We start from the raw sequence: 14626 nt of genomic DNA on the forward strand, positions 1-14626 counted from the left end.
TGTACCCCCCAGATTTGTGCGCAGGATGAGGGCGAGCTGCCTGCTGCAAGCTTGGGGCCAGGAGCTACACCAGTCTCTTCCCAGCAGGGAGCAGATGGGCCGGGGTGGGAGGCAGTGGCACTAGTAGGGGAGGCTACAGGGAATTTTGGGATGGCCATAGCCCACCCCATAGCCACCCTTCCTAGCACCACTACCACCTGCCCTGAGCACAGCCCCAGTGCAGCCCCCGTCCCCCCCCACTGGGAAGAGGATGGTGCAGTCCCTGGCCTCGAGCCCACAGTGGACAGCCTGCTCTCCCTCCATGTACAAATCTGGGGGGCACATGCTTCCCTCAGGGCTGCACACAGTGGCCAGGAGCTTTCCCCACCTCCGCACCATCCTGTGCCCCCTGAACAAGCTACCAGTGGCTCCATCCCGCTTCTAGCCCCAGAGGCCCATTCACTACCCTGGCTGGGCAGCGCCTGCCTCTGCTCCACTCCCTCCCTTGCCTTGGGGGCCTTAATATGCCCCCACAATGCCCCTTCCCTCCAACAAACTTACTGGCTGGACACTGCTCTCCAAGCTGTAAGGCTGCATTCCTGTAAATCAGCTATTGGATCGGTATCAGCCAAAATGGCTGGTTAATAAATCAGCCATTGGTATTGCCCAAGAAAATCTTTATTGGTGTATCCCTACTTTCTTTATGTTCATTTTATCTAGTCCCCAAATTATAAGAGGATTTGAAGCAGGACTATAATTACTTGTTCAGGTGGGTATGCCTATTCAACCCAAGGCAGGCCATGCAGAGGCATCCCTGATGGGACACTTTGGCTGCCTGCAGACATTAAGAAGAAAAAAAAAAGAGCGAGACAACAAAACAAAATGGCGCTTTACTTTACCCTCTGAGCACTCCCACACTGAGCACAGCAGATGCCCAGAAAAGGCATCACGTCACTTTGACTCAGCTTGCCCAATGTCTCTATAGATCAGGCGTTTTAGTGGGACTTTTATTTAATAGCCAATTGAATCAGCTATTAGATAAAAGCACCAAAAAGCCCTGCTGACGTGCCTGATCTAAAGACACTGCAGAACCAGGTTGAAGTAATGTGCTGCTCCTTCTGGTAAAGTGCTTTTTTGGGGGGGAGAGCAGGCATTGTTTTGTTTTGTTTTGTTTTTTTTGAACATCTGCAAGCAGCCATACCAACTTCAGGCACAGTTTTAAGGGTCATAATGAAAGCTGGCAAGCGGTGTCACATACATACATCCACACTGACATACATAACATTTGAAAGACTTGCAATATCTGTCTTGCATGTACATTTTTTTTACTGAAGTGGTCAGAAACCTGTTTCCTGGCAGGCAGGCATGGCTGCCAATTTGTCTCAATCAGTGCTCTTCTGAACTATTATCTGTGATTGTGCAAGTGTATTTTTCATAACTCACAATGAAACAGAGAAAGATGGAAATCTAAGACCTTGGTTTTTCTGCTGGGAAACCTGATCACAGTTGCCCAGGTGCAACATATGTGAATTCCCTGCATCCACACTATTACTGCTAAGAATCTGCCACAGAGTCTGGAGAACAGAAAACTATTAACAATCGCTGGTTCCATGAGAAATCTTAGTCACCTCCTGTGTGCTGAGGGGGTGGCCATGCATTCTGCACACAGACAGATAGCACCGTTTTGAGCCAGGAGGGGTGGAGTGACTCAAGCAAATGATCCCATCCCAAACTTGAGATAGTATATGCATTTGCTCTGCTTTCTTAGGCCTGCAATAGGACAAATATTGTTTGCTTTAGTATTAGGAAACATCAAGAGTAGAAGCCTCTTCAGTCCTGAGGAACTGCCTCTGTGGCTCCTAGACAGAGGAAGCATCTCTCATTGCAATAGGCTTTTATGAGAAGGGTCCCTGAAAAGGGGTGTATAAGGTAAGAGAAGCAGTAGATGCAAGATGTGGGAGGTGATACTTGGCACCGGTTAGGCGTCATTAGGAATACTGTGTGAAGTTCTGGGCTCCACATTTTAAAAAGGACGTGGAGAAGTTAGAGAGGGTTCAGAGGCAGCCAACAAGGATCATAAAGGACTTGGAAAGCAAGTCATATGAGGAGAGGCTGAAGGAGCTAGGCATGTTCAGCTTGTGGAAAAGGCACTTGAGGGGACATTATGGCAGCCCTTCAAGTATTTGAAGACCCCTACCAAGAAGAGGATGTGTACCTTTTCACTCTTGCTGCAGAAAGGACACAGATCAATGGCTTCAAGTTGCAGCAGAGGAGGTTTGGATGTCAGGAAAAGCTTCACTGTTAGAACAACGAGGCAGTAGAAAAGATGGCCTAGGGAAGTTGTGGCCTCTCCATCACTTGAGGTGTTCAAGAAGAGGCTGGGGATGCTCCAGGTCAAGCTACGCCTATGTTCTACTATAGGCATTTCCCATACTGCTGGGCTTTGCTGGTTGCCCCCATTGCCCCTTTCTGCTGTGTGGGGCCAGGTATTTTTAAGCCTCCCTCAGAGGCACTGGGTGTTGGCTATAGCCAAGGCTGGGGATTTTGACTGGGATGTGCCAGTGATCCTTTTAGAATGAAAGCCAGTGGTTCTTGGCTAGAGGGTCTTGCCCCTCCACTCGGGGTAAAACTGCCATATTTGGGGTCAGAAAGGACTTTTTCCCCAACATCCAGATTGGTACAGACTGTGGGGGGGTTTGCCTTCCTCTGTAGTGGGAGGTTTGACCTTCTACCTGGGATCTCTTAAGTATATACTGACAACCTTTTATAGAAACAGGACATTGGCTGCAATGATTCCCCTGCTTTACCTGTGGCAGATTAGGGTGTTATGTCTGTGTTGCATCAGGTTGGCTGTAGTTTTACACAGAGTTTAGATTATGGATTGTATAAAATGGTTTGGATAAGGATGATCCTGCGTCAGGCACAGGGCTGGACTAAGTGACCTCCGGAGGGCCCTTCCAGCTCTACTTCTCTATGATCATTCTCTATGATTACAAGAAAATAATCATGGCTGGGCATCCTAAATACCCATCTATTCAATATGCATAGTAGAATGTGGTAATGTGGCTTCTAAAGAAGGTGTTCTTTAGACTGGATCTGATGAGACTCTTCACTGCCTCTCAATTTGCTAATGTGTCAGAGGAACAACATACGTTGCTCAGGAAGAAAAAACTGTGGGATCCTCCTTTATTTCTCTCAGTTCTTCATCAAATAGCTCCAAGACCTCAAAAGTCAGGCTCTTGATGCTTGCTTGCTTCTCTTTCAGAATGCTCTAACCGTGCTGGTAAAATAAGCTATACACCAAGATGGCAAAGATCTGGCCTGTGGCCCAGATCCAGCTCGTGGAGGCCTATCATCTGACCTTCAGTGCTGTCTGTGGATCTCAGACCACAGCCACATGCTGCACAAGGCATATGGAGCTGGTCTGGTGTACACTGCACATGACACATGGGACTGGAGCTGACAGGTGCCATAGACCCACCCTGCGCGCCAGATCCAGAACAAAAGGACTAGTCAAGACATGGGAGCCACACGCAGCACAAACCAGTCACACTTGGCCAGAAGGGTATGACTGTTAGCCGCACACAGCTATAGCCAGGCTAAGGAAAAAAAGCTTTCTCCCAGGAACATGAGTCTGTGTCCTTCAGCAAACTTGTTTTTATCTGAACTGCTGTTACTTGACTGATGCAAATAAGAGGCTCAGATTAGGGAAACTTCAGAAGTATGAAAATTTTGAAAGGAGGGATGGGAACCCAATACCTCTTAACTCATTTTGCTCTCTCTGTTTAATGGCTATTCATTCACAGAGAAGATGATCCTGGCAGGACTAGAAGCTGATTATGTCAAATTACTCCTGGGACTTCTCCGAGGGCAAAATCTTATTTTCCAGAATTTCAACTAGGAACACCAAGAGATCCCAGTGGGAACTCTAAAGTCATCCAATGTCAGTAGTAGTGTTAAGGATAGTATTTCATTCAGAGATCCTCTGATAAATGACACACGCTACTGATGTTTCTACATTTGTGGATCCACTTCCACTCAGCTATCCATGGTCAGATCACAGATGATGGACGTCACTGGGGAGAGAAATTCCTTTCCTGATGGTGGACTTTGGCTCTTTATAGTCTGTGAAGGCATGCACAATATCCCCAAGAGCGTTGCCATGACCAAGAGCTTGGAAATTGCTGGTTCGAAAAAAGGTGAGTCTAGGTGGGCTGGTGCTCAGAGACCAGAGACTGAGAACAACTCCTTGCTCAGCAATGAGAAAAACGTGCGCCCCAAATACCAGTGAGAAGTAAACCTCCTTAAGAGGCAGTGGTGATGGAGGCTCTGGCAATATCGTATCTGTCCCTGTGCCAATGAATAGCTCTGGCAATATCATATCTGACCCCATGCCAATGGATGGCTCAGTACCTCTAATGGATCTGATGCTATCCATGTTTTTCCCCTAAGGCAGCTTGCTCACCTCTATCCCTTGAAATAATTAAGGACTGGAAAACTCTTCTCCAGAGGCTATGCTGTGCATGCCCCTGAGGATACTGAACTCTTTACTTTCTCCTTGAGTGACCCCTTTAACACCTGACTTTTGAATGCCAACATCACTAAAAAAGTTGATACTGGTTTCAGTGCTGATACTGAGGTCTTTCCAGGGCTTTCCTTGGCATCACTTCACCTGTAGAAATTCAGGCCTCACACATCTGCTTGATGTACACTGCACACAACACATGGGACTGGAGCTGACAGGTGCCATAGACCAAGCCTGTGGAATTCAGGCCTCACATATCTGCTTGATGTGGCTCTAGATAATGTTAGTTTGTCTATTTGTAGGATTCTGTAGCTTATTTCCTCTGGGTCTGATTAGACCTTTATAGGGTGCTCTGGAAGGCGGGGTTCCAACTTGGTAACTTCCCTCTTGAGTCCTTACAGACAAAAATTAGGATATCAAGTAAAAGCTTGGGAAGCATGATTTCCCTGAAGTCAAGTAAAACCTCTGCTGTGCCTGTTGTTCAGGAAGATTAAACACTGCCCTCCTTTATTTTCTCATGCACCTTTTTCACAAAAGACTGCTGCTCCAACTTGGAACATTCATTATATGCAAGGGAATATGGTAACAGAACTTTCTCCTGATTAAACTCTGGCCAGGAGAAAGTGAAAGTAAAAGTCTGAATGCAATCCACGGGGAGCAAAACACAGAGCAGGCTCAACTCCACAGATGCTGCTATTCAAGTTACATCCTACAAGGCAAGATCTTTTCTTCTTCATTCTACCCTTCAAAATCAAGGTGTAAATCTTATTCTGGGGCATGTTGTATGCAAGAAAATACGGTAATAAAGCCAACAAGCCTGGCACAGGATCATCCCTATCCAAACCATGCTATACAACCTATAATCTAAACACTACGTAAGACTACAGGCACCATTCTGACCACCCTGCTGTTTTTGCCTTGGTAGAGAATGCCAAGAACAGAGTGAATAACTGGCATCAAACAGCACGGTCTCAAAAAAAGTCTAGAACCATGTATATGAAGCACTGTATTCCCACACTAGTCTCCACAATGATATAATCCAAGAACTTTCTTTTTTTTTTTTAGCACAGTAATGAGTGATAATGTGTTGGGAACCATCCATGCAGTTCCAGATGTATAAGTCTGTTTCGATTAAAAAGAAGCATTGCTTTGTAAATTTTGTAAACACTGCTTCATAAATCCTTAAAACAGGAAAATTCTCTCTCTATATCTGCCAGAAAGAAAACTGCTGCAACCATGGGAATGAAAGTCTATTCCCAGATAACAACCAGTTCTTTACTCGCACTCAATAAAGGAAAACCAAATTTGTAGACCCACTTATACAAACACTACACAGACGAATCAAAAAGCAAAACTTGTAAGTTTAATTTGTTGATGATGCTGTGATAATGTAATCAGTATGAAGTGTTAAAGGAAGGAAAACCAAGTACCCTATTAAAAAAAATATGAGACTTTCAAAGATCTCTTTGGAGATGGGGTATGGCAAGAAGGAAAATAAAAAGTATTTTCATGTCAGTGCATTCCTAACTGTAAAAATTTTTTTTTCTTTCTTTATTTAAAAAAAAATGATTATTGGCTTTCAAATCTGTATTTGATAGATCCAAAATAGAAAAATTTCATTTCCACTCTTTCATTACCAGCTTAAATTAATGCTTGGAATCTCTCATAGAGCCCAGTCAGTTTTAGTTGGTGGTAACAGCAAGCAATTTTTCTGTAATCAGTATTTACCAACACCAAACAAAATAACAAGATTTCTAGCATTATTTATACTCCCACTGATGATGGATTCTCATTTCATCTAGGAAGTCATATTATTGGACTTCATATAAAAAGGCTCAATAATTGATTGATTAAAAATGTCAGCATGTTCAATTATCTCTAGGAGTTACAATGTGACGTACCAAAATAAATGATCAATCATCTCTAGAAATGGCACCGTTCAAATTCAAATATCTGTAATTGGTTCTTTATGTAATCTTTAATTAAGTCAGGACAGTTCTGAGACTTGATCAATAAAGAAAAGCTAAATGTTTCTGAAAGAGAGACTTAAATGAAACTCTTCTAAATTAAATTATAGCAAAGTATATTAGCATTAAAGTACACTTACCACTTCCACCTAGTGTTGTAAGTCCCTCATCTTCAAAGATATCAAAGCTCTCCTGTCGAGTGTGAGTTGTTTCAGTTTTTAATATCTCAAGTGGCATTCTCAGGATAGTAAGATTATACTGAAGGGAGTGTGATAGATCATAGCTGTAGCTGATGCCAAAATTAAACTTTTGTCAGAACTACAGAAACATGAAACTCTTCCAAAAACTTTCATTCCCTACTTGTATGGCTATTTAATATTGCATTGTCTATTTTGCATACAAAAGCAAATGAAGTACAAACAAGAGAGACAAGCTGTAGTTACTTAATGCTAAATGCTAAGTTCAGTCCCCAAGACACCTTATAAACATTAGTATAGTGTGTTTACAACATCATAAGTCTCCATGTCTGGATAACTGCAAGTAAAACCTGAAATCCAGCTACCCCAAATTGTTCTAAGCTATGAATGAAATTAAAACCAAGGTTTTAAATTCTCTAGGACAATCTCAATTTTTAACACACAGTTACTGAGGGCAGATCTAAATGTTATTCCGATTATGGCCAGGGACCCGGGTCCACAGCACCCTGCCCATCCTCTTCGCCCCAGTAGCTCCCAAGTGCTAGATGCCACCCATGGTAGATGGTGGCTGCTGCGGCCCAAGAGGAGTGCGGAGCCCACCTCCCCCTCCCCATGGCCATTCGCCATGGAAAAAACACAGTAAAACACAGATTTTCTCATTTTAAAAAGAGAAAAAATTCTCATTTTTCTTGAGAAAAATGAGAAAAGCGTGGGAAACGGCAAGTTTCCCCTTGCAGGCTGGCAGAGTTCCAACCTGCAAGGGGCTGGAGGAAGCAGGAGGAGGGCAATCAGGCAAATGAGGCCCCCATAGTGTGGGACGGAGTTGGGCAGGGCTGGTGCATGGGGCCTGGGTGGGAACGTGAGGCCGCAGGACGCAGTCAGGGAACGGAATGGAGCAGCGACTGTGGAGGGGGAAAACAACAGCTGCAGCCAGACCCACATTTGGGTCAGCAAAGGGGGCAGGGGAGACTGATTTTCCATGATTAAAAAACTAAAAGCAAATGCCAAAATGTAAAGGTATTTAGAATTAATTTTATTATAGTGATTGAGGCACTAGTAGGCTTCCAAATTGCTTTCAATTTTTAAATATATCAAGAAAACATTGTGTTCAGCTGACACATATATATACAGTGCTGTTTCATTTTAAATCATGGAAAAAACATGGATTTAGGGTTTTTAAATCAGAGAATTTGGAATTCTTATCAGAGAATCTGTGATTCTGTGATTTCATTCTCTCTGTGATTAAACAGAGAAAATGAGGATCCACAATTAACCAGTTAATTAGATGATAGCTGTAACATGTAGAAGGGTCCTGATAAACACTTACCTAAAATAAAAATTGCTAGATAGGTCCACATTTTGAAAGATTCGCAGATATCTAAACAAAATATAATTGATTAGGGAATACAAGCTTTATTTTCACACAGCAAGAGGTTATTATTGCAAAAGAAGAAAAACCACAAACAAACACACAAACAAAAAAAATCAGTCTGATGATCTCACCAATCAAGTTACATAAAAACTTCATTGTCTCCAGTAATTCTCAGCTATATTACTACAATTGTATGTTTTCACTGTATTTTGTCAGCCAGACAATCCTGCTACAATAAATGTGATGTGGGACTGGGTGAATCGGATATCCTTTGCCAGTACTTGAGAGTTCTCTCACTAATCTTTTTTTTTTCCTTTGTTGTTACTTCCAGTAAAAAGTAACTTTGCAAAAGCAGCAATGAACCGGCCTGACTAAACTGCAATGGATGCACTTCTGCTGCAATTTTATTTTCTATAAGTTAAAGGCCAGAGCTGGCAGTACTTAACCCAACAAACTCCCAAAGATTATCAGCTGTAGGATACAATACTGTCACTCAAGGAAAATCCCAAGATCTACTTCAACCTACCATATCCCTAGCAGTTCTCTAGATGCCAAGCACCACAATACCTCTTTGTAGGAAAGATTCAAATTAATTCAAAATCCCAAACAGTAAACATCATATACCTCTACATCTTGATTTAGTTATTGCAATCATATTCCCTGTTAGTTCTGAACAAGAAGTACCAATGTGCATTATACTTTTATAATTATGTCATAATATCAAAATTTATTTAATAGCTATCACTACCTAGATTTATTGTCTGCAGTTAGTTTATGGTGATTTGTGTGACCTTTAGATAATTTGCACGCTGTACAAGACCAGTAAATAAATTTAGCTATACTACTTGTCTGTGATCTAGAAATAAATTACTCTCAATCCTGCCAAAAATAAAGCTGAGATATATTTGCATATTGTTCATGACTATAAGATCTCAGAGGACCATATTCCTTTGTACATGAAACATCCTGTCAAGGGAGCATCTGCAAGAAAAATGCTCCATTTATGAGAAGCCACTTTGCTGAATCTTGATATATGCATATTTCTTGCCTCAATCCTGTCCCAACCCAGTCCCCTCCACAACAGCAGCAGTGTATCTGGTCTGGGCCAACCCAGTACCCTCCACAACAGCAGCAGTGTATCTGGTCTGAGAACATTTTGCAACTGGGTTTTTTCCCCATCCATTCAACAAACATTGTGGAATGCAAGGGACTCCTTTCAATGAAGTTTACATGACAATAGTAAATCCAGAGCTACTCAAACGGACAGCATTTAAACATAAACCAGTATTAGTGTTGACATGCTCCCAATAGTCATGTAGGCCGTACAGCTGTAGCTGACACAAATGATGCGAGTGGTGGGCAAACCCATGCAGAAGCATGACTTAGATGCATTTTCCCCTCTGGGTAAAGTCTGTAGAATTTATGGCCAAATTTATAGAAGTTTCAACATTAGCTAGCAAACCTCAGTAAAAAGCAACATTTACCTTGCTTCGTCAGGATGAGTGACTCGTACAGAGTCATTTGGAATGTAGATCATATTTGTATCTTCTATTTTATATATTGCATGTCCACCAATATCTGCCATCTTTCTTCTTTTTGTAATTAAGATAATATAGTAGCCTTCTAAAAATCTGACAAAACCTATTCAAAATAGAGGACAGATAACAAATAAATACCATTTACTATAATTTGGATGTCAGCTGAGATGATCAAATGCAATGTTCAGAAGACCAATATCAGATACTATTTTCAGTCCTTTGCACAATTTTAAACTCTTGTATGTGATATTTTGCTTGTTTGTTTTTACAATAACTGGTTGAACTAAAAGCTTATTTTCTTACAGTCTTCTTCGCTGTGTACATTTTATCGTAAAGTTGCATTTACTTTGGAATTTCTTAAAATGTATCTCTGTGAGCAGTTGTTGCTGGTTAAGAAATGTGAAACACATGGACCAACACAACCACATTACTAAGACAACTGATGATATTCAGTCAAAATATTCACATTTTTGGGTGCATCTAACTAAACAATCAAGCTCGCACTCATTACATCAGAGCTCAAAGTAAAAGATAAGAACAAATGCTTCTGCTGTTTTTCCCTTTCACTGCAGGAGTCCGCAATGTGATTTAAAGTACAGTGATTTTTTGTTCCTTCTTCTTTATTGGCCCCCTTGGAAAAACTGCTTCCACCTCCACAGGGAAAGGCTCCCTGCCAACAATAAAAATCAAAGTCTTCCATTCAGAGCAGCTAGGCTACTGAGCTTGCGTTCTTAAATGGCAACTAAAGTTTTTCCTATATTCTTCAATTACTGAAAATAACTGATGAGCTGAACTGTCTCTATAAATGTCCATTATGGATCTCTTCAAAATCAAATACAATTCTTGCCTATCCAGAGTTTGATCAGGAATCAAGCTTTTGGCCTCCTGGTATGGTCCCCTACATTTAAAAGGGGCTTCTGCATTTTTTTTTAAATGGCAAATGTCTTAACTTGGCTCTAGAATGAGAGGCAAACCCTATTCTACCTGCTTTACAAAGTGATTATAGGATGGAGTAAAACTGTACTTATACGAGGTAGAAGTGGGAAAAATGCAAGGTCATTTATCTGCTAAGCTAAAAGAATTAAGTGATGAGAAAGTCTACTCTCCTTCCCAGCTTCCAGAAAAAATAGAAATATAGTGTCCGTTTCATTCCCAGTAGCAAGTGGAGCCTAGAGAAGGGAGTCAACCCATTCTTTTTCATTCCTCTGGAATGGGAAACTTGGGGAAAAATGTCTCTGTTGTCCAGAGGAAAGGGTCATGATTTCACTTAAGTGGTTTGGCAAGAGACATTTGGACATGGCTTTCATTCAAATTTATCTTTTAAAGAGCACATATTATGGCATCTTCAAAGATTAATGTTATTTTCAGATCTCCTCCAGCATGCATTTACAGGGCAGCAGAAAAGTGTATGTCAAAGACTTGAATACCTAAATATTTCTTGAGCACACATTTCCCAATACATAAACCTCCCTCTCTCAGTAGTACATAAGTTAGATAACTACCATATCCAGATTACATCAGATAGGGTAAATATATATGGAACAAACTTTATGTTGTAGGGCATAAGAGAACCAATAATTGCAGATGGTTAGAGAGAAGCCACCTTTACAAGCATTTTTCAGAGGTATCTAGAAATAGCACAAAAGACTGATCAACTGCTAGTTTGATTAGGTAAGGTTACTGCAATTTTCCTGTCATCAAAAAGGTTCATTTTCATAGATGACCATAACATACTACAAGATTTTCAGTGAACAAGGTCTAATTAAACAGGCTGCCACTTACTTCATATATAGATAAAATGAATGTTGAATGAGATTCCTGAGTTTCAGGGTACTCTGAAAAGTATTCATCTCTCTCTTATGAAGAGGATACTTTGCTCAAATTTATTTAATATTTCCCAATTTAAGTTGCACATTTTTATTAACATGTAGGTATTAATAAAATGACCAAAACTAAAGAAAGCAAATAGGAAAACCGACTCCAATAAGCATGCAATGACCCATTTGCAGTAATGCAACATTTTCTCATATGCCTCAGTTTTTTGTATTTACTTTCAAAGTAGCCCAATCTCTACATTCTCTAGAGCTTTAGATTCAGACACTGGGTAGCATATTAATGTAAATTAGGTTTAATCAGCCTGGATGGGCTGCCACCTTTTCCAATATTCTTTCAAGAGGTATCAACTAAGGAAACATTAGAAAGTGAGCTCAGGTGCTTCAGGAGAAGCAGGATAGGAAACAGGTCAAAAGATGAAACTGCAACATGCCCCAAAACCTAGACTTGGCTCCAGAATCAGGCAAATTCCTATGTTCTACCCTAGGGGCGGGCAATTATTTCAGGCGGAGGGCCGCTTACTGAGTTTTGGCAAGCCATTGAGGGCCGCATAACAGGCAGCCAGGGGCAGATAAATATTAATTTTCTAAATTTTTTAGGGGCCCTGTGAGCTGGATAGAGTAGCCTGGCGGGCCGCATTTTGCTCACATCTGTTCTAGCTGATTTGCTGACTCAGAAAATTCCTGCATGACTTGTGTACTATTAATTTCCAGTGGTGATACTGATGACAGCAGAAGATGCCCAGGATTGACATTTTAAAATTCACTTTCATTTTGCTGGTTGATATCTGTACAAGTGTGATATACAACATCTACAGAACACAGCAGAAAGTGCAAAAATACTTTGTTAATATTTGTTAACATAATATCTGTACAATGTGACAATTGCTGCTGTTATGCCTGCCTCTACTTTCTTAAAAATAAAAAGTAAAGGAAAGAGACCATTACCTACTATACCAAAAGCAGAGACAGCTCGAGATAACCCAGAGGAGCCCTTCTGTCCAATCTTTGTTCTGTTCCCCAGGTCTAAGCGGCCAAGAAGTTCCCTCACCTCTTGTTGTGTATATACATGCTTAAAAAAGAAATACATAATTAGCACACCCCGTTAATTGTCAGTACTGTTTAACAGCACACAAAGGTAAAATTTACTTGTTTAATGGCACTTTTTAGAGTAGAATTACGACTAAAGAAGGCATCATGGCTTTCATATTTTGGGAACTGATCTTCATTGTTAGATTCAGCCCAAGAACAGCCCTATGAAACAGCCAAGGACATAAGCTGATGCAGTGTTTGTCTTAGACAAATTATTTACAAATTTAGAATCTGCCCTTTCAACATATAGCTTTTTTTAAATTACAAACCTTTGCATCATAGCTATAGAAAATAATTAGTTGTTCACATTTTCCCCATACTAATTTATCTCTCCTTATCACTCTCAAATGTTTTCAACACTACTCTCTATCCATCTGAGTGGTGGATTTCAGGGGATTTTAAAGGGAATGGGAAAAAAAACTTGTCTTAATCCACCACATGGCAACTTGGTGCTTTCTGTACTTTCAACTGCTGTCTCTATTTCTTAGGCCCTAGTACTACCAAAAGATCCTTTTACCTATGCAGATTTCTACCGAGTAGAATGGTACTTGGAATAGGCTGATGCCTTTACAGGACTGAAGATTCATGCCCTTTTACTGAAAAAGATATATGCTTGCACATTATGCACATGCATTTCCCATTTAGCATGAATACTCCCTCTGAAGTAAGTCGAGTTAAATATGACTAAGGCTTGGAACCATGAAGTCTCAGAGAGGTACAAGGTGTTACTCTGTTTTGTACAGCTTTGGACTCATTGCCCATGTTGACCTTCCTTCAGATCTATACTGATTTCAAACAAAAGCTATCCAAATATTTTATTAAGAAGTAGCTGAGGGAGTTATTTTTATTTAGGAATGATATAATTGTACATAAAACAAAAACAAACAACTATTGCTTGAGTGGGAGGAGTTCATGACTAACAAGTGAATGACACGAAAATATAATAAAGAAGTTAGCCCAATGCAATAGAAAATTTTGGAGACTTGAAATTACGTTAAGAAACCAATAACACACATGAAATTCAAAGCAGTTTGACATACTTAACATTCTTCATATGTAAGTTTTCCAGTTGTCCTAAATAAAGAAGCTCGTACCTTATCATCAATCACAACTAAATCCTTTGGTTCAGTGCGATCAATTTTCAAAACACGATATTTGGTTTCTGCAGGATTGCTGCCAACAAGGAAATACCGCTAGTTTAAAAAAAAAAAAAAAAAAAGCTTTTATAAAAAGATGAGGATATTAACAGTAATCATAGCATTTATACAGCCTTAGAATAAATCCATCTTAATTAACGTTAACTAAAGTTAAACAAAAATAATATTGTGAATGCTACTGGTTTTAGTCATCATCATTTTACGTACATTTTGTATATACTACATGAAGATCCTAATCAACTCCTAATGCTTAAAATGCCTCTCTTCTCTCCAATGCACATCACTGAAGAAAGAAACCAACCTAGAGCTGTAGAAAGTCAGTCAGCTGCTATGTGGAGAAGGAAAGCTGCAACTTGGAATCACAGAGTGGTAGAAAAAGTAGGTCTGGAAGGGACCTCTGGCGGTCACCTAGTCCAAACCTCTGCCTGAGACAGGATCCTCCTTAAATCATCCTAAGCAAATCCTCGTCTAACCTATTACTAAAATTAAAGGCGACTGTCACAGCCACAGTACACAGCACCCCAATCTGCCACATGTTAAGCAGGGAGCCGATGTCCTGCTCTTACAAGGGTTGCTAAAATATGCTCAAGAGATCCAAGGAAGAGTCATGCCCCCTGCTCCAGAGGAAAGCAGAAACCCCTGCAGTCCATACCAATCTGACCTGTGCGGGGCGGGAGCGACCCGAGCCCTTTTCCATGCTGCATGCGGGCTGTGGCCAGCAGCCCGGGCACGCCGGGTCGGAGAGGGGAGGCCGTCGAGCTGGAATTAGGCACAAACGCGTATCGGTAGTTTTAAAGATTGTTTACTTACACCGAGATGGCAGTGGTGTAGGCTGGAAAACTTGCTTGAGTTGCGGTTACAGACAGACAATACAGACGGTCTCGTGGAGGTTGCTAGGCTCCACGGTGCAGAGCTCCGGATGCTCTGGGTGAACGAGCCACCAAAATGAGAATCGTAGATACGTCTT

At 41.0% G+C, this 14626-nt stretch overlaps 1 protein-coding gene across 2 annotated transcripts in view; it reads right to left on the reverse strand.

The window, feature by feature from the left end:
* Positions 1 to 14626, reverse strand: part of FIG4 (FIG4 phosphoinositide 5-phosphatase) — a 134939-nt gene that overhangs the window by 95678 nt on the left and 24635 nt on the right. For both annotated transcript variants that reach the window (XM_006019496.3, XM_025198844.1), the window contains exons 2-6: positions 13597 to 13695; positions 12359 to 12482; positions 9525 to 9681; positions 7996 to 8046; positions 6612 to 6760 (exon numbers count right to left, since the gene is read on the reverse strand). In XM_006019496.3, the coding sequence (XP_006019558.1) occupies positions 6612 to 6760; positions 7996 to 8046; positions 9525 to 9681; positions 12359 to 12482; positions 13597 to 13695 (580 nt within the window). The remainder of the gene's footprint in view (positions 1 to 6611; positions 6761 to 7995; positions 8047 to 9524; positions 9682 to 12358; positions 12483 to 13596; positions 13696 to 14626) is intronic.

This window comes from Alligator sinensis, unplaced genomic scaffold, assembly GCF_000455745.1.
Source record: "Alligator sinensis unplaced genomic scaffold, ASM45574v1 scaffold737_1, whole genome shotgun sequence".
NCBI classification, from domain to species: Eukaryota; Metazoa; Chordata; order Crocodylia; family Alligatoridae; genus Alligator; species Alligator sinensis.